Genomic DNA, 26,709 nt, shown 5'->3' on the forward strand with positions numbered 1-26,709 from the left:
TCCTATTAAAACATGTAAACATAATAAATATAATACATATTTAGTATCGCTGCTGGCGTAATTGTACAAACTATTAAAATATAACATTATGTAGCCCGTAAGGTAAATTACGTAAATGTTAAAATAAAAAATACCAAACCACGGAATTGCAATTTTTATAGTATCCCAGAAAAAAAAAGTTAAAAAGCTATTAAAAACTCAGATCAGTACCAAAATGGTACCGATAAAAAAAAAGACAGATTATGGTTATGGTTAAAAAAATTGAGCCCTCATACATCCTGGTATGGGGGGGGGGAAGCTACAGGTGTCAAAAAAATGGCAACTTTTTTTTTTTAAGTTCTGAATTTTTTTTTCAATTAGTAAAACATGACAGAAACTTTACAAATCTAGTATTGCTGTAATCAAGTTGGTCTAAAGTATCTAAATAACATGTTATCTTAACCACAAGGTAAATGGCGTAGAAAAGAAAACCACAAAGTTATCTTTTACTATTTCAATTTCACTTCACTGATTATATATATATATATATTTTTTTTTTTTTCCGGAGAATATGTTATTGAAAAATTAAAAGGTATCATTATAGTAGGTAGTTATGGCTATTATAGGGCGAGGAGGAAAAACGAGAATGTAAAAGCGAAAATTAGCCCGGACAAGTGGATTTTGCTCTGTTTTAGTCCCGTGGACAAGTAGTTTTTTTAATTAAATTTCCACACCCCTGTTAAGGCACATATTGATGGGCGCTACATATATGAAGAGAAAATAATATATGAAAAATATCAACTAATTGTAGGTCCAGTTAGTGCTATACTCAGTTGAGGGACATTTCAATGTATGCCGTTAATACTCCAGAATATATCGAGACGCAGTGTACAAAACAGACTTGAACACATCAACATACCTCACCTGCAATGTCAGCAATAGCCAGGAGTGTGCAGCAAGAGTGGCACCTATAGGCCACTTGTAGTATTAAATGTGTAGAATGGGTGTCATTAGTGATGGCCATTGTGTATATGTAGTCACTATATAGCCTGGAACTTAATCAGTTGTTATACTTTATTTTCATTTCTTTTCAATACGATTTGGATGTTTCTGACTTTGTCACGCAACCTGTTTTTTTCCTGCATTCCTGACCCTTCAGAATCTCAAAATTAGTTTTCTTCAGTACCATTGAAGCACTAAATTGTGTGTTCCTATTGAAGCTTACATTTTGTGACATGATGCCATAAAGCCCTATACTGAAAGCTTGTAGTTATGTTTTTGGAGTCGCATCAAATACAATTATACTTATTCCTGCTAATGAGAAAAAAAAAAAAATAAAAAAAAGAATTTATTCACGTTTTAACTGGATACATTGGGGGAGATTTATCAAAGTTTTCTATTTCTCGCATCAATATAGACCAACCTACAGAGGGTTAGGCCGGTCTATTGTGCGCTTAATTTATCAAATGTCACAAGACTCTTGATAAATTCTGTGCACAGACATCAGGATCTATGGTTTGGACTATATTTAAACCTGCTCCAGCATGGTCTGACATTTCAGCCGATGCGACTTTTCACCGAAAAGTCGCTTTTGATTATTCAGCACTAGAGATGAGCGAACTTACAGTAAATTCGATTTGTCACGAACTTCTCGGCTCGGCAGTTGATGACTTATCCTGCATAAATGAGTTCAGCTTTCAGGTGCTCCCGTGGGCTGGAAAAGGTGGATACAGTCCTAGGAGACTCTTTCCTAGGACTGTATCCACCTTTTCCAGCCCACCGGAGCACCTGAAAGCTGAACTAATTTATGCAGGATAAGACATCAACTGCCGAGCCGAGAAGTTCGTGACGAATCGAATTTACTGTAAGTTCGCTCTTCTCTATTCAGCACCAATGCATTTTTCTGTCTTAAATAGACTAGAATGCATCAAGTTCTAAAAATTCTCTAAAGCAAAAGTCGCAAAAAAGTCACACATATTTAGACTGACTTTCTGTGCGACAAATTTAGACAGTAAAAAACAGGCTAAATCCTTTGATAAATCTCCCCCATTGTATCCTAAAGACTTGTTGGCTGTAGACTAAAAGGTGCTGAGATTTGTTACTTTACACATGGAGTGGGCTCTGTAAGAAGACTGTGAAGAAGACTCTGTGCTGAGCTTGTCATTGTTGTGAACGCCCACATGTCCTCCCACTGCTAAGCAATTGGGACACCCACTCATTAAGCGTACAGAGCTCTCTACAGTGCGACAGGAGGCGGATGGAAACACCAGTGTCCATGCCAGAATTCCTACCCTAGCATTACTGTATCATCAGACATCAAAGCAGAATTAACTGAAGAGCTGCTGAGGCCTAGCAACAGTGAAGAAATTCACAGGGAAACCAACCAGAAGCTTCAGCAAAATTAGTTGAAAATTTCCAACATTTAAAATCATTCTAATTTGAATAACCTTAAATTATTGTAAAACGAAAGGTTCTACAAATTTATAATATACTTTTTTCAATACATCAACAAGATCAAGATCTCTGCTTGCAGCCAGTGAATTGTACCATTTTTCTTTAGCACTCTGAACTTTTGATCTGCATTACAGATCTCTCTCTGAGTTTGTTACAATGTGCCAGTGAAGATAAAATATATGTGAAGATTGTATGGACCGGATACAATTGTAAATACTGAGCTGTAAGAAGCATTAAACCAGGATTGATTTTATTCTTTGGACTGTAAGTCATCTAATAAACCCAGAGTGTAATAAATGGACCTGTCTCATATAACCTTTCAGGAAGGGAGAGGAAATACACCAGGATCAAGAAACCATGTCTTCAGAGTGATCAATACTAGTACTGAATAAAAAAATGGTACAGAATGAACGTTAGAAGGGGTGAAGGGAGTAACAACTCTTTCATGTACAGAACTGGAAGAGTTTGAACTGGAAGACAAGAAAAAAAACACTAAAAACACTAATAAAATTGAGAAATGGTTAAGTGTCAAAGGTGCAAAGAGCAGGAAAGTGATATCTTTGGGTGCTCCACCTGCTTTTTGTGTGGTTGGTAGCAGGGGTTGGAAATGGTAAAATTGAAAGTCATATCAAATCGATTGTTTAAATAAGTGAGGAACCCAAGCTCATAACTTCTCAGCTAGGAGGCCTGCTAAGCGGCAGGTTGAATAAGCTAGGACATGTCGCAACAGAGGATTAGTCTTGCTAGTGACCATACAGTACAGAATCTGACAGCTTCAGAACTGCTAACCAGTCTATTTAAACTTACTATGGATTTACTGTGAAAAAGGCTCAGATTTCAGTAAAAAGAAAAAAAACGACAGCATGTACCCACCTGTCCCACGCCTTCACCACCACTGCTCTGACAAAGCCTGGTACCGTTGCATGGCACTTCATGGTCTTGGTCTCAACAAATGAGGTGTCCACTCAAGCAATGAATGGCTAAGGCAGGTCATTGCTGCAGCTGATGGTACTCTGCAGGCCCGTCCCAGTTTCGAGACTGAGAACAGGAAATGCCATGCAGTGGGGCCAGGCAATGTTGGAACAGTGGTGGCAGTGGAGCAGGGCAGGTGAGCATGCATTGCTTATGGATTAAACTGCAGCATGGGCCCACTGCACAATAAAAGTTATTCCCCAGACAGCACCTTTTACAACTGATCTCAACCTTTGGAACTATAAAAAACAGTTGATCAATCAGGTGTAAGCCGCAGGACTGAAGATATTCACTAGCTTTAAGAAGTGTAGTGTAGTAGAGAGAGGACACAATACCTGATGAGCACAGCGTCGTGGTGGTGGGTTTGGGATGTCCACCTTAATCCAGCTGTTCTTTTTGATATTATAGATGTACAGTTCATTGTATAGGAAGGTCTGAAAAGACAAAAAAAATAAAAAATAAAAAAACACAGTTATAAAAAGAAGGCAACAAATACAAATGATCACATATTAGAATTTTCTATATTTCTCTAAAAAGTGGATGTCGCTAGGATATACAGACAGAATAAGACGGCCACTCGTGTTAATGCTGTAATGGCAGTAGTGTCATAGCAAAACCTAAATAAAAATTGTGTTTTACAACCAAACCAAGCCTAAACATTGATGTGTGATGTTGAGAAAGAAATATTTAAAATGTTACATGTATCAGTGGCTGATTTGTATGTAGTTATTATTTAGGTCCTTAGGAGCCATATCTAGCTATACACAGATCACCCTCTAGTGGCAATACAGAGCCATGACATGTCTTACCTTGCAAGTGTAAATAATATATTCTTAGAAACACATGTAAGGCTAGGTTCACATCAGCTCTGTGGAGCTCGGTTACAACTGCTGATAACGGAGCTGGGACGGAGGTTGTGACAGCTGACACCAACAACATTTACATTGCCCCTTTCACTTTGAATAGGATCCATCGAGGTTCCGTTAGATTGCCAGGTAACTCATGATTTTAGCGGAGAAAAAAAGACGAAGGATTTTTTCTCCACTAAAGTCCTGTCATTCACATAATTTTTTATATCAAAAGGATTGTAAAATTAAAAAAAAAAAAATGCATGAAATTGTATAATACAAAAATAAGTTTTCACACATTTGTTAATTTTAATTAAATAAAATGGGCAGCACACCTTTTTCATGACATTTCTCATTGCACAAAATAAATGCTGATAAAAAAATATTTTCATGAATTTTGAATGTAAAGAATGACTTCTATGTATAATGTTTTTCTTCCAAACAAGGCCCTTCTCAGGTACCTTCCATCATTTAGACTAAAGGTTCCATCTAACACCAACAGTCAATCAAGCCATCTCCCTTCTTGTTATTTTCCCAAGATGGAGCCTCTCAAGATGTCATCAGTTGGATTACCTTAGGCTATATTGACACGGCACAAATTTCCGCACATCCGCACCAATTCCGTATCCGCATTCATTTGGGTGGTTTCTGGCTTGTGCGGAATCAGTGAGGAATCTGAGGAAATTCTGAAAGGTGAATGGGAGTGCGGAATACCATTGAAGTCTATTGGGTTTTAATCTGAGGCGGAATCCGTGCGGAATTCCGCATGCGGAAGTTCTGCCATGAGAATATAGTTTCAGACTTGGGCAGCCGTCTCCAAACTTATCTGGAAAGGAAGGATTCATTTAGAAAAGAAGAAAACCTATTACCGTATATACTCGAGTATAAGCCGACCCGAGTATAAGCCGAGACCCCTAATTTCAACCCAAAATCCCAGGAAAAGTTATTGACTCGAGTATAAGCCTAGGGTGGGAAATACCTCATCCCCCCCTGTCATCATCCAGACCCGTCATTAACATCCTCATCATCATCCCCTTGTCATCATCCCACACATCCCCCCTTCATCATCCCCTTATCATCCCACACATCCCCCTTCATCATCCCCTTGTCATCATCCCACACATCCCCCCTTCATCATCCCCTTATCATCCCACACATCCCCCCTTCATCATCCCCTTATCATTCCACACATCCCCCCTTCATCATCCCCTTGTCATCATCCCACACATCCCCCCTTCATCATCCCCTTATCATCCCACACATCCCCCCCTTCATCATCCCCTTGTAATCATCCCACACCCCCCCTTCATCATCCCCTTGTCATCATCCCCACCCCCCTTCATCATCCCCACACCCCCCCCTTCATCATCCTCTTCTCATCATTCGCCCTCAGTGGTCTTCAACCTGCGGACCTCCAGAGGTTTCAAAACTACAACTCCCAGCAAGCCCGGGCAGCCATCGGCTGTCCGGGCTTGCTGGGAGTTGTAGTTTTGAAACCTCCGAAGGTCCGCAGGTTGAAGACCACTGCGGCCTTCAACATGCGGACCTCCAGAGGTTTCAAAACTACAACTCCCAGCAAGCCCGGGCAGCCATCGGCTGTCCGGGCTTGCTGGGAGTTGTAGTTTTGAAACCTCCGGAGGTCCGCAGGTTGAAGACCACTGCGGCCTTCAACATCATCCAGCCCCCTCTCACCCCCTTTAGTTCTGAGTACTCACCTCCGCTCGGCGCTGGTCCGGTCCTGCAGGGCTGTCCGGTGAGGAAGTCGTCCGGTGGGATAGTGGTTCCGGGCTGCTATCTTCACCGGGGGCGCCTCTTCTCCGCGCTTCCGGCCCGGAATAGAGCCGTTGCCTTGACAACGACGCATCTGCGTCGTTGTCAAGGCAACGTGACTATTCTGAGGCCGGGCCCGAAGCGCTTAGAAGAGGCCTCCCCGGTGAAGATAGCAGCCCGGAACCACTATCCCACCGGACGACCTCCTCACCGGACAGCCCTGCAGGACCGGACCAGCGCCGAGCGGAGGTGAGTACTCAGAACTAAAGGGGGGTGAGAGGGGGCTGGATGATGTTGAAGGCCGCAGTGGTCTTCAACCTGCGGACCTCCGGAGGTTTCAAAACTACAACTCCCAGCAAGCCCGGACAGCCGATGGCTGCCCTGGCTTGCTGGGAGTTGTAGTTTTGAAACCTCTGGAAGTCCGCAGGTTGAAGACCACTGCGGGTGGGGGAGTTCACTCGAGTATAAGCCGAGGGGGGTGTTTTCAGCACGAAAAATCGTGCTGAAAAACTCGGCTTATACTCGAGTATATACGGTAGTTTTCTTTTTCCGGGCCCATAGTAACATAGTTCATGAGGTTGAAAAAAGACCAGAGTCCATCAAGTTCAACCTATATCCCTAATGAGTCCCTACTGAGTTGATCCAGAGGAAAGCAAAAAACCCTCATACTAGAGGTAAAAATTCCTTCCTGACTCCAAATATGGCATCAGAATAAATCCCTGGATCAACGTTCTGTCCCTATAAATCTAGTATACATAACCAGCGATGTTATTACTCTCCAAGAATGCATCCAGACCCGTTTTGAACTCTTTTACAGAGTTCACCATGACCACCTCCTCAGGCAGAGAATTCCACAGTCTCACTGCTCTTACAGTAAAGAACCCCCGTCTGTGCTGTTGTAGAAACCTTCTTTCCTCTAAATGTAGAGGATGCCCCCTTGTTATAGATACAGTCCTGGGTATAAATAGATCATGAAAGATATCTCTATACTGTCCCCTGATATATTTATACATAGTTATTAGGTCTCCCCTAAGCCTTCTTTTTTTCTAAACTAAATAACACTAATTCTGATAAACTTTCTGGGTACTGTAGTCCTCACATTCCCCGTATTACTCTGGTTGCCAGTCTTTGAACCCTCTCCAGCTCCACTACATCTTTCTTGTACACTGGTGCCCAGTACTGTACACAGTATTCCATGTGAGGTCTGACTAGTGATTTGTACAACGGTAGAATTATTTCCTTGTGGTGGGCATCTATGCCCCTATTGATGCACCCCATGATTTTATTAGCCTTGGCAGCAGCTGCCTGACACTGGTCACTACAGCTAAATTTACTGTTAACTAAGACTCCTAAGTCCTTTTCCATATCAGTCATCCCAAGTGTTCTATAATACATAACCCCAGCCCGGATTTTTCCTCCCCATGTGCATTACCTTACATTTATCAGTGTTAAACCTCATTTGCCACTTCCCAGCCCAAACCTCCAGCCTTTCCAGATCCATTTGTAACAGTGCACTGTCCTCTATAGTGTTTACCGCTTTACAGAGTTTAGTATCATCTGCAAAGATTGTTACTTTACTATTGAACCCCTTTACAAGGTCATTAATAAATATATTAAACAGAACAGGACCCGAGACAGACCCCTGTGGTACCCCACTAGTAACAGTCACCCAATCAGAATAAGTACCATTAATACCCACCCTCTGTTTCCTATCACTGAGCCAGTTACTTACACACATTCTCCCCCCAGCCCCATCCTTCTCATTATATGCACCAACCTTTTATGAGGCACCGTATCAAATGCTTTGGAAAAATGCAGATATACGACATCCAGCGATTTCCCCTGATCCAGTCTGGAGCTCACCTCCTCATAGAAGCTGATCGGGTTAGTTTGACAGGACCGATCCCTCATAAAGCCATGCCGATATGGGGTAATGCGTTTATTTTTATTAAGATACTCCAAAATAGCATCTCTTAGAAAACCCTCAAACAATTTACATACAACAGAGGTTAAACTAACAGGCCCTATAATTCCCTGGGTCACCTTTTGTTCCCTTTTTAAATATTGGTACCATATTTGCTATGCGCCAGTCCTGGGTAACAGTCCCTGTTGCTATAGAGTCCCGGAATATTTAAAATAGGGGTCTGTCTATAACATTACTTAATTGCTTTAGAACACAGGGGTGAATGCCATCTGGACATGGTGATTTGTCTGTTTTGATTTTTTGTAGGTGGCACTGTACTTCTTCCTGGGTTAGGCAGGTGACCTCTGCTGGGGAGTTTACCTTATAACACTGTATTTCACCTGGCATTTCATTTTCCTCGGTGAACACAGTGGAGAAGAATTTGTTTAATATATTTGCTTTTTCCTGATCCCCATTTATAATTTCTTCCTCGTCATTTTTTAAGGGGCCCACACTTTCATTTTTGACCTTTTTGCTATTTATGTAGTTATAGAACATTTTTGGGGTTAGTTTTACTCTCTTTGGCAATGAGTCTGTCTCTATTTTTGCAGCTTTTATCTTTTTTTTTTACATATTTTACATTTTTCTCTATAGCTTTTTAATGCTTCTTCACTACTGTCCTGTTTTAGTATTTTAAATGCTTTATTTTTGTCCTTTATTGCCCCTTTAATGTTTTTATTCATCCATATTGCTTTTCTTTTATTTCTGACCCTTTTATTCCCATAAGGTATATATTTATTAGTGATCATTTAAGATATCTTTAAAAGTCTCCCATTTAGTGTCAGTATTCTTGTTTTTGAGGACAATATCCCATTTTATATTGTTAAGGGCTTCCCTTAGCTGATCAAGATTTGCCTTCCTAAAGTTCATTGTTTTTGTGGCCCCTCGATTCCCTTATTGAAAAATAGGGGCTGCAAAGCTTCCAAAACAATTATATATATATGATATTTTTATGCTTACCATAAAATCTTTTTCTCAGAGGATCCATTGGGGGGACACAGACCATGGGTATATCCTGCTGTCACTAGGAGCCTTGACACTGTGGCAACAAAAAAAGTTGGCCCCTCCCAGCAGGATATACCTGCCTACAGGCCCTGAGTTAATCAGTTTTAGTCCCAGAGCAGTAGGAGAGGACCGACAGGTCAGAAAGAACCAAGAACTCTCCGAGGAAACCACAGAATAAGAGTAACTGAACACACCCTCGGACAGACAACTGAACCAGGAACACCAGAAAAAAAAAAGGGCGGGTGCTGTGTCCCCCTGATAGATCCTCCAAGAAAAAGATTTTACGGTAAGCATAAAAATCTCCTTTTCTCTATCGGCTCCATTTGGGGGGCACAGACCATGGTACGTACAAAAGCCGTCCCTAGGGTGGGCAGAGGAACCTAGTTAGGTGGCAGGCTGGACCACTGCCACCTGCAGCACCTTACGGCCCAGACTAGCATCAGTGGATGCAAAGGTATGAACCTGGTAGAATTTTGTAAAAGTGTATAAAGACGACCAGGTAGTCACCTTATAGACTTGTGAGGCCGAAGCCCTGTTATGGAGAGCCCAGGAAGCTCCGACAGAACGTATGGAATGAGCCAAGACCCTGAAGGGTGGAGTCTTCCACTTGCAGCGGTAAGCTTCCGAAATGGCAGACTTGATCCACCGTGAAATGGTGTCCCTTGAAGCAGGGTGTCCTTTATGGCGACTATCCGTGAGAACAAAAAAGGAGTCACACTGACTAAAGTAAGAAGTGACAGAGAGGTAGGTCCGGACAGCCCGCACCCCATCCAATTTGTGGAGCAAACGCTCCTTGGGATGAGACTGAGTTAGACAAAAGGACGGGAGGACGATGTCCTCATTGAGGTGAAAAGACAACCTTAGGTAAGAAGGATGGAACCTGACGAAAAACAACTTTGTCCTGATGAATGACCAAGAAGGGAGAGGCAGGAGAGGGCAGCCAGCTCTGAAACCCTCCCAACCTAGGTAATTGCAACAAGGAACGCCACCTTCCAGGAAAGGAGACGAAGAGAAACGTCCCTGAGAGATTCAAAGGGAGCGCTCTGCAGGGCACTTAGGACCAAGTTTAAGTCCCAGGGGGGAGAGGGGACCGATAAGGAGGGGCAGCACGGGCCACTCCCTGAGGGAAAGTCCGAATATGAGAACTGGATGCAAGAGGACGTTGAAAGAGAATGGAAAGGGCCGAAACCTGACCCTTGAGGGAGTTGAGAGTCAACCGTTGGTCTAGCCCCGACTGCAAAAAGGAAAGAAGTCGGGGAAGGGAAAAAACAACTGGAGAAAAAGACCGAGATTCACACCAATGAAAATAAGACTGCCAGATTCGGTGGTAAATCTTCGCAGAGGAGGGCTTGCGCGCCTTGAGCATGGTGTGAATCACCTGGGGAGAGAAACCTCGGGCCCTCAGAACCGCGGTCTCAACCGCCACGCCGTCAAATGCAGCGACAATAAATTGGGGTGGCACAGGGGACCTTGAGAGAGAAGGTTTGGACGAAGCTGAAGGCGCAGCGGCACGACGCCCAGAAGCTGGACCAGGTCGGCGTACCATGCCCTCCACGGCCAGTCCGGAGCCACGAGAATGGTGGGAACGCCCTCCACTTTGAGCTTCCGCAAGACCCTGGGAAGGAGAGGAAGGGGTGGGGAAAGAAAGGGTAGGGCGAAGCCCAACCAGGGAATCACCAGGACATCCACGGCTAGAACCAAGGGGTCCCGGGACTTTGTCACAAAGAGAGGAACCTTGTGGTTGTGGCAGGACTCGATGAGGTTCACATCTGGAGCGCCCCAGAGGTTGCAGACCAAAGGCCCTGGACTGTCCGGTCCCTGAAAACAACTCCCCAGCCCAAAAGGCTGGCAGCCGTTGTGATGGCTTGCCAGCAGAGGGGCAGGAAGGAGCAAGCGACCCTGAAGAAGTAGGGGGGAGGTGAAGCCACCACAGAAGGGACCGGCGAGACCTCCGAGGAAGAACAATCCTGCAATCGAGAGACAACGGGGGATCTGTCCCACCGCCAGTTGAAGAGGTCGGTAATGAAACTGGGCAAATGAAACGGCCTCCATGGCCGTTACCATCCGACCCAGAACTTCCATGCAAAAGCGAATAGAAACCGGGGCAGGGTTCCGAAGTATCCGAACGCCTGAAAAAAGAGTCAGCCGCTTGTCCGGCGGAAGCCGAATCCGGGCAGCTGCCGTGTCGAACTGGAGTCCCAGGAAAATTAGGGACTGAGAGGGAGAGAGGTTGGACTTGCCCTGATTGACCATCCAGCCGAAACAAGACAAGGCCTGAAGGGTGAGACCGAGACTCTCCAGATTTTGGGCTCTGGTTGGGGCCTAGATCAGGAGGTCATCCAAGTAAGGATCCTTGATGTCCACTGAAAAAAGAAACTCCCCATGCTCCACGGACGCCACGATAGAGACTCCATGCAGAAATGGTGGAGGAGAGAATGCTGGTTAAGGGGCTTCAGATCCAAGATTGGGCGTATGGAACGTATGGTTATTATTGGGTGAGGAGGAAATAACAAGAGGGAGGGACAAATAGATGCTCCCGTTTAGTCCCTTGGGCAAGTAGAAATGTCACACCCCTGACATAGTAGGGTACTGATTCATTAGAAAAGATGTCTTTGATGCAGCTCTGGGGAGTACTGATTCACACAAAGAAAAGCTGTGTATGGAATCTGAAAAGTCATCCTAAAACTTCTCCTAGCCAATAGTCTGTTACAATTGTATCCAGTTTACACAATCCTCTGTGAGCTAGGTGAACTTATAGGTGCATTTACAATTGTAATAAATAGAGATCAACGAAGTTACAGTACATCGATTCTGCACGAACCTCAAGGCTTGGCGGTTGCTGCCTTTAGCCTGCATAAATTAGTTCAACTTTTGCTCATTTCTAGTAATAAACTCTCAACTGTGAGATAGTCATGTCAAGCCTGCTAGATTCTGGATGCAGGAATATTAAGTGACGGCAGGAAGAGATTCTGAAGATGAGGATATAAAGAAACCATTTACAACTGTAAATACACCAACATTTTGTCACAATATTTATGTATTGAAGTTACACACTTTGGCACATTTATGCCAGATTCAACAAAAAAAGCATGGCCTTGGTATAAGGGATGTGGTCCCAGCAATATATGACCTGTGTGTGCAAAAGTACACAAAAACTTTGCAGCACGATTTGAGTTTGAACTACACAAAACATTAGATGGTGTATAAGGAAAACAATACTGAAAATAGTTAAAGGGGTACCCCGGTGCTCCATTTTGTTCAGAATGCTCCGACACGCCCCCTCCCATAGACATGAATGGAGGGGGAATGGCGTGACGCCACGAGGAGGCGTGGCTCTCATGTCACGACCACTGCCGCAGGAACCCGGCATTTGTTTAGAACGCCGGGTGCTGCAGGAGATTGTGGGGGACCCCAGCAGTGGGACCCTGGCGATCAGACATCTTATCCCCTCTATCCTTTCAATAGGGGATAAGAAGTCTAGAAGCAGAGTACCCCTTTAAGCTTTAATTATATAAAACTAAGCATTTCCCCTAGTGTACTGTAGTTCCCACATTGTGTCCAGACCGCAGATATAAAATAGAGCTGGGCGGTATGACCAAATATGTGTATCACGGTATTTTTTTTACCTTACGGCGGTTCCACGGTATATAACAGTATTTTCACCCCCCCAAATCATGTGACCCGCCATCGCTTTTCTGCCCCCCCCCCCCCAAATCATGTGACCCACGCGCGGTGTTCGGCCCCCTCAAATCATGTGACCTGCCAGCACTGTTCTGCTCCCCCCAATTATCAGCCCAGCGGGGTACTACTCACATATGTCACCTTCAAGCACTACCCTCCTCCTCTTTGTTGGGGGCCACCGGCGATGGAACTCACTGTACGCCAGTGGTCTCCAACCTGCGGACCACCAGTTGTTGCAAAACTACAACTCCAGCATGCCCGGACAGCCAATGGCTGTCCTGGCATGCTGGGAGTTGTAGATTTGCAACAGCTGGAGGTCCGCAGGTTGGAGACTACTGCTGTACGCTGTATCCCTATGCCCGGGCTGCAAAAGATATCAAAAATAAACTTACCTACGTCGGCCACACGCTGTTCCTTGGGACTGGAACGTCGGACAGCCGTCAGCCTATCACCGGCCGCAGCGATGTCCTGCCCCGGCCAGTGATAGGTTAAACGCACTGTCATGTAAGAAGCCGGCCAGAGCTCCATACATGACAGTGGGCTCAGCCTATCACTGGACGGGGCGGGACATCGCTCCGGCCAGTGATAGGCTGACGGCTGTCCGACGTTTCCGTCCCCAGCGTGTGGCCGACGTAGGCGAGTTACAGTTTATTTTCTTTATCTTTTGCAGCCCGGGCATAGGGATACAGCATACAGCAGTGGTCTCAAACCTGCGGACCTCCAGCTGTTGCAAAACTACAACTCCCAGCATGCACGGAAAGCCGTTGGCTGTCCGGGCACGCTGGGAGTTGTTTTTCAACATCTGGAGGTCTGCAGGTTGGAGACCACTGGCGTACAGTATAGAGTTCCATCGCCGGCGACCCCCAACAAAGAGGAGGAGGGCAGTGCTTGAAGGTGATATATGTGAGTAGTACACCGCTGGGCTGATCATTAATTGGGGGGGGGGGCAGAACAGCGCTGGCGGGTCACATAGGATTAGTTCCCTGATGTGGGGACAGCGCTGCGCTGAGCTGATAATACATTCCCGAGGGGGAGGGGACCAACCGGTATTGCGGTATGGGGGAAAATTCATATTGTGCTGCCCAAAAAATTTGGTATTCGGTATGAACCGTTATACCGCCCAGCCCTAATATAAAGCTACAGTGCAATCTGTAAAGCATATTAACATTTCAATATCCACAGGTTAATCCTTCAAATAACACATAAAATGGGAATAAATTGAAGAAGTACTTTACTTTTTGGCCATTGAAATATTCACCTCCAAACAGAATCAATTCATCCTTCTCAGGATGTGGAGTCAGAGAGGCATTCAACCTGGTGGTAGAAGAAAAAAAAATATATCCAGCATCATACAATAATCTATGGGACTGTATGCTATTTATCTGCAATACTGCCTCCTGAGCCCCGGCATCTAAGCGTATCTTGTGTAATACTGTCTGCTGAGCTGGTGCACCAAGGCTTATCATGTGTGATTCTTTTTACTGCATCAGATGCTTTTGGCTTTTGAAGAGTGCATGTGTCTTAGAGAGCTCCTGAGACCGACTGCTCTCATTTATGCTTATTATGAGTGAACCTAATGCAATGCAGCTTCCAAGGGATCCCTTTACCCTTAGTCCCTGTAGTCGGCTGCCAGGCAGTGGGCGAACTGTTACTAGTAGCCACAGAACTGCAAGACCAAAAAGTCAAGAAATATTGACCTTGTGTCTGAAACCTATAAGATAGGATCTGGGAGCAGGTACCTTACATGCCTAAAAGGGACCTGGACATAAGGGTTTTGGCTTCTCACTTGCAGAAATAATTAAACTGTCAATTAGAAAGGAGTTTTTTTTTTTCTTTTAGTAATGCGGCGGTCGGGTTGATGACGGAGTCTCCTTTAATGCCCTTGTCTCCTTTTGTATCTGGTGGTTGGGTGTTAAGCGTATGAAGTGTAGATGTAATTAAAATATACAATAATATATATATATATATATATATATATATATATATATATATATATACATATATACACACATATATATATATATATATATATATATATATATATATATATATATATTACATACACACACACACCGCTCAAAAAAATAAAGGGAACACTAAGATGACACATCCTAGATCTGAATGAATGAAATAATCGCATGAAACACTTTCATCTTTCCATAGTTGAATGTGCTGAAAACAAAATCACACAAAATTATCAATGGAAATCAAATTTATCAACCTATGGAGGTCTGGATATGGAGTCACACTCAAAATCAAAGCAGAAAACCACACTACAGGCTGATCCAACTTTGATGTAATGTCCTTAAAACAAGTCAAAAAGGAGTCTCAGTAGTGTGTGTGGCCTCCACATGCCCGTATGACCTCCCTACAATGCCTGTGCATGCTCCTGATGAGGTGGTGGATGGTCTCCTGAGGGATGTCCTCCCAGACCTGGACTAAAGCATCTGCCAACTCCTGGACAGTCTGTGGTGCAATGTGGCGTTGGTGGATGGAGCGAGACATGATGTCCCAGATGTGCTCGATCGGATTCAGGTCTGGGGAACGGGTGGGCCAGTCCATAGCATCAATGCATTTCTCTTGCAGGAACTGCTGACACACTCCAGCCACATGAGGTTTAGCATTGTCTTGCATTAGGAGGAACCCTGGGTCAACCGCACCAGCATATGGTCTCACAAGGCATCTGAGGATCTTGGTACCTAATGGCAGTCAAGCTACCTCTGGCAAAAACATGGAGGGCTGCACAGCCCCCCAAAGAAATGTCACCCCACACCATTACTGACCCACGTCATGTTGGAGGGTCTTGCAGGCAGCAGAACATTCTCCATGGTGTCTCCAGACTCTGTCACATGTGTCACACGTGCTGAGTGTGAACCCGATTTAGTCTGTGAAGAGCACAGGGCACCAGTGGCGTATTTGACAATTTCGGTGTTCTCTGGCAAATGCAAAACATTCTGCATGGGCTGTAAGCACAACCCCCACCTGTGGACGTCGGGCCCTCATACCACCCTCATGGAGTCTGTTTTTGACCGGATACATGCACATTTGTGGCCTGCTGCAGGTCAATTTGCAGGGCTCTGGTAGTGCTCCTCCTGCTCCTCCTTGCACAAAGGCAGAGGTCCTGCTGCTGGGCTGTTGCCCTCCTACAGCCTGCTCCACGTCTCCTGATGTACTGGCCTGTCTCCTGATAGCGTAGTGTCCAGAGCATGGAGGCGCTGACAGACAGCAAACCTGAGCAAGAGCAAGCTGACAGAGCAAGGTCGTAATAACGACGCCGGAAAGCGAGGCCCGGACCCCGGAGAAGATGCAGAAGACGTCGGAGGATCGCGAAGTGGACTCGGAGCAGCAGGGATGGGTAAGTGAACCTGTCCGGGATGCTTAAACTGCTTTCCGACAGCAGCTTAAGCATTTTGCGCTGTCGGATAGCAGTTAATGCGATGGCCCCGACATATAAAAGCATCATATGTCGATGCTGACATCGACATGCGATGGCCTCTGAGAGGCCATCGTATGTTGATTTGATCATATGTCGGGGGGGGGATAAATATATTATATATATATATATATATATATACACACACACACATATACATATATATATATATATATACATACATATATACACACACATATATATATACATACATACACACACATACATACACACAGTCCAAACCAAGTAAAAGGTGGCACTCCAGCAGCAAAAAAAGTGAAATTTATTCACCCATCCAATTTAAAAACATATACAACGTTTCAACCTACACAATGGGGTCTTTTTCAAGCAATATTGCTTGAAAAAGACCTCATGGAGTAGGTTGAAATAATGCATATCTTTTTGTACTGATTGGAGAGGTGAATAAATTACACTTTGTTGCCACTGGACTGATGAAGTGCCGCCTGTTACTTGGTTTGGACAGTGGAGTAAGTGGGACATTTGGTCAGGTCTCCGAGCACCTGCGAATTAGTCCTGGGATTGTGAATCCTTCACCACTGTGCCGCTTTTTTCTGTCTCTCTCTCTATTATATATTATATAGATAGATTATATATTGGATATGAAATGGGGAGAAATTAGCTTAAATGGGCACTGTCACCAACTTTATTTTTTGATATGTTGTAGTACTACAACATATCTCTAATATACTTTTATTATAATTTTTTTTTCCATTAAAATGGTTTAATTTACATTTAAAAACCGGCCACTAGGGGTCACCCTCCTAGTGGCCGGCTGCAGCCTGGCGTGACGTCACGCCTGAAAAAGGACTGATTTCGGCCTGGCAATCAGTCCTTTTTCAGTTAGGCTGCTCTCGCTCCCTGTTTGTCAGACAGGCGGGAGCGAGCGCATTGGCTCCCCGGCCACTGGTTGGGAGGCCACTCCTCCCACACATCGCCGCCGCTGTCCCTGCACGTCCGCTGCCGGACTCTGGAGTAACTAAGTGTAATGAGGGAACGGGGTATGCGGGAGGGGGGTTTGTGATGGAGGGAACGGGCTAGCGCCGTAGCGCTGCTTGTAACTAATAGTTTATCTACACAGGGTGCCTCCAGCTGTTTCAATACTACAACTCCCAGCATGCCCTGACAGCCAATAGATGTCAGGGCAAGCTGGGAGTTGTACTGGTGAAACAGCTGGAGGCACCCTGTGTAGATGAACTAAGGGCGGAAGTCCTGCTGGGGAAGTCTGCCTGGTAGTGAGCACACTGCCAGGCAGACAAAAGGCATTTTTAATATAGTAAAAATAAAAATTTAAAGCAGGGAGGGGGTTAGGGATAGATTGGCAATAGGCAGGGACCGAAAAAATTAAATAAAATAGGATGGTGGGAGCTACCCTTTAATTCCTCCTCTGCGTTTTATGTGCCTGGCCTGATATAGTGTAGTCTGCACAGTGTAGTGCAGCTGCGTGGGAGGGAGCAATAGGAGTAAGTGCCTTAGGACCAGAAAAGGAGGGGGGATGCTATTTCCTCCTTGCCTTCATATAGCCAAAACTCTTAATTTTCCACCTACAGATCCATATGAGAGTTTGTTTTTTGTGCCACCAATTGTACTTTAACTACATCATTAATTTTATCACAGAATCTATGGTGAAACAAAAAGAAAAAAAATTTGGGGGAGAAATTTAAAAAAAAAAAAGGCATTTTTGCAAAATGGGGGGGGGGGGGTTGATGTTTGACAGTGCACAATTTGGTTATAATGACCCATTATCTTTATTCTGTAGATCCATGTAATTACAATGGTACCCAATTTATATAGGTTTTGTCTTATATTACTACTTAAAAAAAAAATTTTTAGGGGGATATTTATCAAAACCTGTCCAGAGGAAAAGTTGCTGAGTTGCCCATAGCAACCAATCAGATTGTTTCTTTCATTTTTCACAGGCCTTTTCAAAAATGAAAGAAGAAATCTGATTGGTTGCTATGGGCAACTCAACAACTTTTCCTCTGGACAGGTTTTGATAAATCTCCCCCTATAGCTTTTTTTTGTACAAACACGAGTATGTTTAACCCCTTAAGGACCGGGGGTTTTTCCGTTTTTGCATTTTCGTTTTTTGCTCCTTGCCTTTAAAAAATCATAACTCTTTCAATTTTGCACCTAAAAATCCATATGATGGCTTATTTTTTGCACCACCAATTCTACTTTGTAATGACGTCAGTCATTGTGCCCAAAAATCTACGGTGAAACGGGGAAAAAAATCATTGTGAGACAAAATTGAAAAAAAAAACGCCATTTTGTAACTTTTGGGGGCTTCCGTTTCTACGTAGTACATTTTTCGGTAAAAATGACACCTTACCTTTATTCTGTAGGTCCATATGATTAAAATGATACCCTACTTATACAGGTTTGAATTTGTCGCACTTCTGGAAAAAATCATAACTTCATGCAGAAAAATTTATACGTTTAAAATTGTCATCTTCTGACCCCTATAACTTTTTTATTTTTCCGTGTATGGGGCGGTATGAGGGCTCATTTTTTGCGCCGTGATCTGAAGTTTTTAACGGTACCATTTTTGCATTGATAGGACTTATTGATCGCTTTTTATTCATTTTTTCATGATATAAAAAGTGACCAAAAATGCACTATTTTGGACTTTGGAATTTTTTTGCGCGCACGCCATTGACCGTGCGGTTTAATTAACGATATATTTTTATAATAATTCGGACATTTCCGCACGCGGCGATACCATTTATGTTTATTTTTATTTTTATTTACACTGTGTTTTTTCTTTTATGGGAAAAGGGGGGTGATTCAAACTTTTAATAGGGAAGGGGTTAAATGATGTTTGTTCACTTTTTTTTTGCACTTTTTTTTTGCAGTGTTATAGGTCCCATAGGGACCTATAACACTGCACACACTGATCTTTTACATTGATCACTGGTTTCTCATAAGAAACCAGTGATCGATGATTCTGCCGCATGACTGCTCATGCCTGGATCTCAGGCACTGAGCAGTCATTCGGCGATCGGACAGCGAGGAGGCAGGTAGGGGCCCTCCCGCTGTCCTGTCAGCTGTTCGGGATGCCGCGATTTCACCGCGGCTATCCCGAACAGCCCACTGAGCTAGCCGGCATGCTTTCGGTTTCACTTTAGACGCGGCGTTCAACTTTGAACGCCGCGTCTAAAGGGTTAATAGCGCGCGGCACAGCGATCAATGCCGCGCGCTATTAGCCACGGGTCCCGGCCGTTGTTAGAGGCCGGGCCCGAACCGCTATGACGCGGGGCCACGCCGTGGCCCCGCGTTATAGATCGGGAGTGGACACATGACGTTCCAGTACGTCATGTGTCCTTAAGGGGTTAAAACTGTCCTTTCCTGGCTCCAAAACTTTTTATTTTTCTGTATACGAGCATCTATGAGGGCTTATTTTTTGCGCTGTGATCTGTAGTTGTTATCAGTTCCCTTTTTGTTTTGATGGGACTTTTTGATCACTTTTTATTAATTTGTTTTCTGGTAAATGAAGGGTCCAAAAATTTGCAATCCTGGTATTTGGTCCAAAGTCTGTCCAGGCATGCTGGTAATTGTAGTTTTGCAACAACTGGAGGCACACTGTTAGGGGAAAAACTGTCATAGGGACTATTAGTTCTAATCTTTTGATGGCAGACACTGATCAATGCTGAGCCATAGGCACAGCACTGATCAGTGTTATCGGCGCTTCATTACTACAGACTGCTGAGGCTGCCTGCATTATTGGAGCATCGATCGAATGGGAGGGAGGCAGGTAGGGACCCTCAGCCCATCCTCTCAGCTTATCGGGATCTGGCTGAATTTTGCCGCGGGTGTCCCGACCAGCTCCACTGGGCTACTGGCACTTGCTTCAGCATTTTAGACACATCTGAAGGGTTAATGGTGGACATCACACTGATCGGTGATGTCCAGCATTAGTCACTATAAAGCGAGCTCAGCTCCTGGGCTCGCTTCATAGGCACACCGCTCGGCTGCGCCGCTTACTATTGCGGCACGGCTGCGCCGCATAATATATATATATATAGCGCACCCGTGCGGTGTTAATAAGTGGCGCAGCTGTAATAAGCGGAACAGCAACACACACACAACCACTAAAGAGGTCCGGCAGCACTCCAATATGTAAGCAAACATGCTTTATTAACATCACACTGTCTTTCTCAAGCACATGGGTTAATAAAGCATGTTTGCTTTCATATTGGAGTGCTGCTGGACCTCTTTTGTGGTTGTGGATCTTCCTATCAGTCTGCGACTGGGACTGAATCTTATGGTCTGCTTTTACCCAACATCTTTGGCTACTATACTACTACTCCGGTAGTGCTGCTTCTACCATTGCTGATATATATTATTCATTTGCCATAAATAGAGAGTAATATTGAACTAATAATTTTATCATTTGTAGTACTGTCTACTGCTGAGTCAGTGTAGCTAAGCCTACTATGTGTAATGCTATCCACTAAGCCAGTGTTTCTGAGTGGGATAATTTCTGCTGAAACAGTTTATCTAAGCCTACCCAGTGTGGTGCTGTCTGCTGAGCTAATGTATCTAAGCCTCCTGGTGTGAGGCTGGAATTCCACTTGTTTTTATTTTGGGGAAAAAACGGCAAGAAAATAGCCAATTCTGACGCATGGCACTTATTAGTCCAGAAAACGCTGTGGCCAGATGTTAGCTGTAAATCAATGAGAAATCGCAAAATTCTTTTTCCACTTTGGGTTTTTCAGTTTGCCATTTTTTTACAGTACAGTAGTGATGGAAAAAAATTTTATTTAACGAAATGTATCATTTTTTATAACAAAATGTTTATTAATTTTTAAACAGGGATCAATTTGTGGGCGGGCAGGGAACTAAAAATGTAGCCGACAATAATAAAAATGTAGTGTGTGTGGTTTCCACTTTTTTAGGTAGTACTACTACTCCCAGCATGGAACACACTGTTCCATGATGGGAGTAGTAGTACATGTACTAATTGACAGATCGCACCGTGTCCGTTGTGATCTTTCTTTATAATTTATAGATGCGGCCGGCCACTCTTCTATGGTCCCCTGCACTGCCGTGTATATATACACACCTATTCATTTTTCCTGCAGAGAGCTGTGATTGGCCAGATGGTATCAGCCAATCACAACTCTGTGGGAAATATGAATAGGTGTATATATACACATCAGTGCAGGGGACCATAGAAGAGCAGCGCCCACATCTATACATTATACAGGAGGATCACAGAGGGTGCCAGGAATGACACCCGCTGTGATCTTTTCTTAACTGCAGGTACTACTACTCCCAACATGGAGCACACTCTGCTCCATCCTGGGAGCTGTAGTACCTGCATTAATAGACAGATCGCAGCAGGTGTCAGAAATTACACTCGCTGCCATATGTCTATTAATGCAGGTTCTACAGCTCCCAGCATGGAGCAGCAGTACCTGCAGATCTATTGCAGAGATGCTATATCTCCTGTGCTCCGCATCTCTGCACTATACTCCGGCCAGCCAGTGATTTGAATAGAACATCACTCGTTTATATTTCACTCTGAGAGCGGGGATTGGCTGCCACTATCCGGACAATCCCCCCTCTGGGTGGAAAATATGAATGAGTGAGGTGAATTTCTATTCTAGTACAGAGCAGAGATGCGAGCGCTTCATAGAGCCGCTCCGCATCTCTGCAATAGATAGGACGATCGCATCGGGTGTCAGGAGTGATTAGTACAGGTACTACTACTCCCATCGTGGAACAGTCTGTTCATGCTGGGTGTAGTAGTACTACCTAAAAAATAGGGGGGGGGGGGGGGGGGGGGGGAGTTCACACACACACACACAGACTTTATAAAAAATTAAAACTTTGTTATAAAAAATAAACATTGTTAAATACACTTTATCCCATCCCTGCTGCATAATAATTTTTTTGTTTTTTTAACCCCTTAAGGACGCAGGACGTAAATGTACGTCCTGGTGCGGTGGTATTTAACGCACCAGGACATACATTTACGTCCTGTGCATAACCGCGGGCATCGGAGCGATGCCTGTGTCATGCGCGGCTGATCCCCGGCTGCTGATCGCAGCCAGGGACCCGCCGGCAATGGCCGACGCCCGCGATCTCGCGGGCGTCCGCCATTAACCCCTCAGGTGCCGGGATCAATACAGATCCCGGCATCTGCGGCAGTGCGCGATTTATATGAACGATCGGATCGCCCGCAGCGTTGCTGCGGGGATCCGATCATTCAGTACGCCGCACGGAGGTCCCCTCACCTTCCTCCTTCCGGCTCCCGGCGTCTTCTGCTCTGGTCTGAGATCGAGCAGACCAGAACAGAAGATAGCCGATAACACTGATCTGTTCTATGTCCTATACATAGAACAGATCAGTATTAGCAATCATGGTATTGCTATGAATAGTCCCCTATGGGGACTATTCAAGTGTAAAAGAAAAAAATGTAAAAAAAAAAGTGAAAAATCCCCTCCCAATAAAAAATTAAAACGTCCGTTTTTTCCTATTTTACCCCCAAAAAGCGTAAAAAATAAATTTTATTGACATATTTGGTATCGCCGCGTGCGTAAATGTCCGAACTATTAAAATAAAATGTTAATAATCCCGTACGGTGAACGGCGTGAACGTAAAAAAAAAAAAAAAAAGTCCAAAATTGCTACTTTTTTAATACATTTTATTAAAAAAAAAATTATTAAAAATGAATTAAAAGTTTTTTATATGCAGATGTGGTATAAAAAAAAAGTACAGATCATGGCGCAAAAAATTAGCCCTCATACCGCCGCTTATACGGAAAAATAAAAAAGTTAGAGGTCATCAAAATAAAGGGATTATAAACGTACTACCGTATATACTCGAGTATAAGCCGAGTTTTTCAGCACGATTTTTCGTGCTGTAAACACCCCCCTCGGCTAATACTCGAGTGAACTCTCCACCCGCAGTGGTCTTCAACCTGCGGACCTCCAGAGGTTTCAAAACTACAACTCCCAGCAAGCCCGGGCAGCCATCGGCTGTCCGGGCTTGCTGGGAGTTGTAGTTTTGAAACCTCCGGAGGTCCGCAGGTTGAAGACCACTGCGGCCTTCGACATCATCCAGCCCCCTCTCACCCCCTTTAGTTCTGTACAGTACTCGCCTCCGCTCGGCGCTGGTCCGGTGCTGCAGGACTGTCCGGTGAGGAGGTCGTCCGGTGGGATAGTGGTTCCGGGCTGCTATCTTCACCGGGGAGGCCTCTTCTAAGCGCTTCGGGCCCGGCCCCAGAATAGTCACGTTGCCTTGACAAAGACGCAGAGGTACGTTCATTACCAACGTACTTCTGCGTCATCGTCAAGGCAACGCCTCTATTCTGGGCCCGAAGCGCTGAGAAGAGGCGGCCCCAGTGAAGATAGCAGCCGGAACGACTATCCCACCGGACGACCTCCTCACCGGACAGTCCTGCAGCACCGGACCAGCGCCGAGCGGAGGCGAGTACTGTACAGAACTAAAGGGGGTGAGAGGGGGCTGGATGATGTCGAAGGCCGCAGTGGTCTTCAACCTGCGGACCTCCGGAGGTTTCAAAACTACAACTCCCAGCAAGCCCGGACAGCCGATGGCTGCCCGGGCTTGCTGGGAGTTGTAGTTTTGAAACCTCTGAAGGTCCGCAGGTTGAAGACCACTGAGGGCGGATGATAAGAGGATGATGAAGGGGGGTGGGGATGATGACAAGGGGATGATGAAGGGGGGGGGGTGTGGGATGATTACAAGGGGATGATGAAGGGGGGTGGGGATGATGACAAGGGGATGATGAAGGGGGGGGTGTGGGATGGTGACAAGGGGATGATGATGAGGGTCTGGATGATGACAGGCGGTGATGATGATGATGTTAATGACGGGGGTCTGGATGATGACAGGGGGGGATGATGTATTTCCCACCCTAGGCTTATACTCGAGTCAATAACTTTTCCTGGGATTTTGGGTTGAACTTAGGGGCCTCGGCTTATACTCGGGTCGGCTTATACTCGAGTATATACGGTAATTTGGTTAAAAAGTTTGATTTTTTTTAAGCACAACAATAATATAAAAGTATGTAATAATGGGTATCATTTTAATCGTATTGACCCTCAGAATAAAGAACACACATCATTTTTACTGTAAATTGTACGGCGTGAAAACGAAACCTTCCAAAATTAGCAAAATTGCGTTTTTCTTTTTAACTTCCCCACAAAAATAGTGTTTTTTGGTTGCGCCATACATTTTATGATATAATGAGTTATGTCATTACAAAGGACAACTGATCGCGCAAAAAACGAGCCCTCATACTAGTCTGTGGATGAAAATATAAAAGAGTTATGATTTTTAGAAGGCGAGGAGGAAAAAATGAAAACGTAAAAATTAAATTGTCTGAGTCCTTAAGGCCAAAATGGGCTGAGTCCTTAAGGGGTTAAAGGTACCCAACAAATTTTGGAAAAAAAACGCCAAAGGGGCCAAAAAAAATGCAATTATTATATCTATGTGTGATGCTGTCTGCTGATCTGCTGTATCCAAGCCTGTTATGTGATTTGGTGTATGTAAGCTTCCTGTGTGTCACATGTGAGGGTGCCACTTTACTTTTCATTCTTATTTTACCTGGGGCTTGGTGGTGGACACAACGTTTCTATCACTTGTGTTTTCTTTGCATCGAGTGACTGAAATTCTGCTATTAATGCCTCCAGATCCTCCTTCAGAAGAGAAACAAAGAGCAGATATTATAGCTGTGATTCTTTCATCAGAACAACCATGATCACACAGCTAAAATCTGTAATGATTTGGCTACAGAATCCACATCATTCCCACATCCAAATCAGCACATTTCCTCATAAAAATCAATTTCTCATTCAAAGGCAATGTCTATACAACGCTGTAAAATCTGCAGGTTTTTTTTGTATGCTTTTTTGTTTTTTTTTATCCGCTTTACTATTTTCCATAAAAAAAAATCATCATGACACTTTTCTAGGCATTTCTGCATGGGATCTCTGCAGATTTCTCGACTGCTAAATCTACAATCATTTCAGAAGCAGATTTTTCAGTTTTTCTACCTTAGGAATCAGGGGAAGCATTATACTGGAATATCAGAAACTGTACAATTAATGACACCAATACACACAACCTGAGCAGGCTCACAATACATACCCTAGTAAAATTGTCTTAAATATACTGCAGCAGCCTCGTTCACATGATGCGACTATCTACTGAGGGACATGTGCTTCAAGTCTCACCTCATCCTTTTTGGATCTCTTGGAAACTTTCTTCTCCATCTTAGCAGCAGTCTTTTCCGCTCCCTTCACCTTCTTCTCCTTCTTTCCTTTCTTCCCCATGATATTTCAAGTCTTTCACACTCCTGAGAATCACACTACAGACAGAATCTAGGACGACGTCACGCGGCGGGACCAGGCTCAGGAAGATGACATCATTACTAACACGTGACTGAAGCGAGTATAGAAGGGTGGTGCCTGAGGCGGCAGTCACCTGACCGGACTGTACGCTGCCTCTCTCGTGTAATACTTGGTGCTGAATTTGACACAACTGTGTGTTGGGGCAGTGAGGGGCTTCAGCGGCTAAAGTCAATTATCTGAGCTGCTGTTGGACCCCAAACCATTATATATTCTATCATTAATGTACAGCACCAGAAACATTCTATATACATTCATAGAGATGTACAGCACCAGAACCATTGTATATCCAGTCATAGAGATGTACAGCACCAGAACCATTGTATATCCAGTCATAGAGATGTACAGCGCCGGAACCATTGTATATCCAGTCATAGAGATGTACAGCACCAGACCATTGTATATCCAGTCATAGAGATGTACAGCACCAGAACCATTGTATATCCAGTCATAGAGATGTACAGCGCTGGAACCATTGTATATCCACTCATAGAGATGTACAGCACCAGAACCATTGTATATCCAGTCATAGAGATGTACAGCACCAGACCATTGTATATCCAGTCATAGAGATGTACAGCACCAGAACCATTGTATATCCAGTCATAGAGATGTACAGCACCAGAAACATTCTATATACATTCATAGAGATGTACAGCATCAAAATCATTGTATATCCAGTCATAGAGATGTACAGCACCAGAACCATTGTATATCCAGTCATAGAGATGTACAGCACCAGAACCATTGTATATCCAGTCATAGAGATGTACAGCGCCGGAACCATTGTATATCCAGTCATAGAGATGTACAGCACCAGACCATTGTATATCCAGTCATAGAGATGTACAGCACCAGAACCATTGTATATCCAGTCATAGAGATGTACAGCACCAGAAACATTCTATATACATTCATAGAGATGTACAGCATCAAAATCATTGTATATCCAGTCATAGAGATGTACAGCACCAGAACCATTGTATATCCAGTCATAGAGATGTACAGCACCAGAACCATTGTATATCCAGTCATAGAGATGTACAGCGCCGGAACCATTGTATATCCAGTCATAGAGATGTACAGCACCAGACCATTGTATATCCAGTCATAGAGATGTACAGCACCAGAACCATTGTATATCCAGTCATAGAGATGTACAGCGCTGGAACCATTGTATATCCACTCATAGAGATGTACAGCACC

At 44.2% G+C, this 26,709-nt stretch overlaps 1 protein-coding gene across 2 annotated transcripts in view; it reads right to left on the reverse strand.

Moving 5' to 3' along the window:
- Positions 1 to 25,510, reverse strand: part of KLHDC4 (kelch domain containing 4) — a 58,078-nt gene extending 32,568 nt beyond the window's left edge. Inside the window, exons 1-4 of one of the 2 annotated variants that reach the window (XM_056525543.1) lie at positions 25,330 to 25,510; positions 24,701 to 24,792; positions 13,908 to 13,986; positions 3,741 to 3,839 (exon numbers count right to left, since the gene is read on the reverse strand). In XM_056525543.1, the coding sequence (XP_056381518.1) occupies positions 3,741 to 3,839; positions 13,908 to 13,986; positions 24,701 to 24,792; positions 25,330 to 25,428 (369 nt within the window). In that variant the 5' untranslated portion in view covers positions 25,429 to 25,510. Of the gene's footprint in view, positions 1 to 3,740; positions 3,840 to 13,907; positions 13,987 to 24,700; positions 24,793 to 25,243 lie in introns of both variants that reach the window. The other variant, XM_056525544.1, reaches the window with a different exon arrangement.
- Between the last annotated feature and the right edge of the window lie 1,199 nt (positions 25,511 to 26,709).

Source organism: Hyla sarda, chromosome 6 (genome assembly GCF_029499605.1).
Source record: "Hyla sarda isolate aHylSar1 chromosome 6, aHylSar1.hap1, whole genome shotgun sequence".
Classification (NCBI taxonomy): domain Eukaryota; kingdom Metazoa; phylum Chordata; class Amphibia; order Anura; family Hylidae; genus Hyla; species Hyla sarda.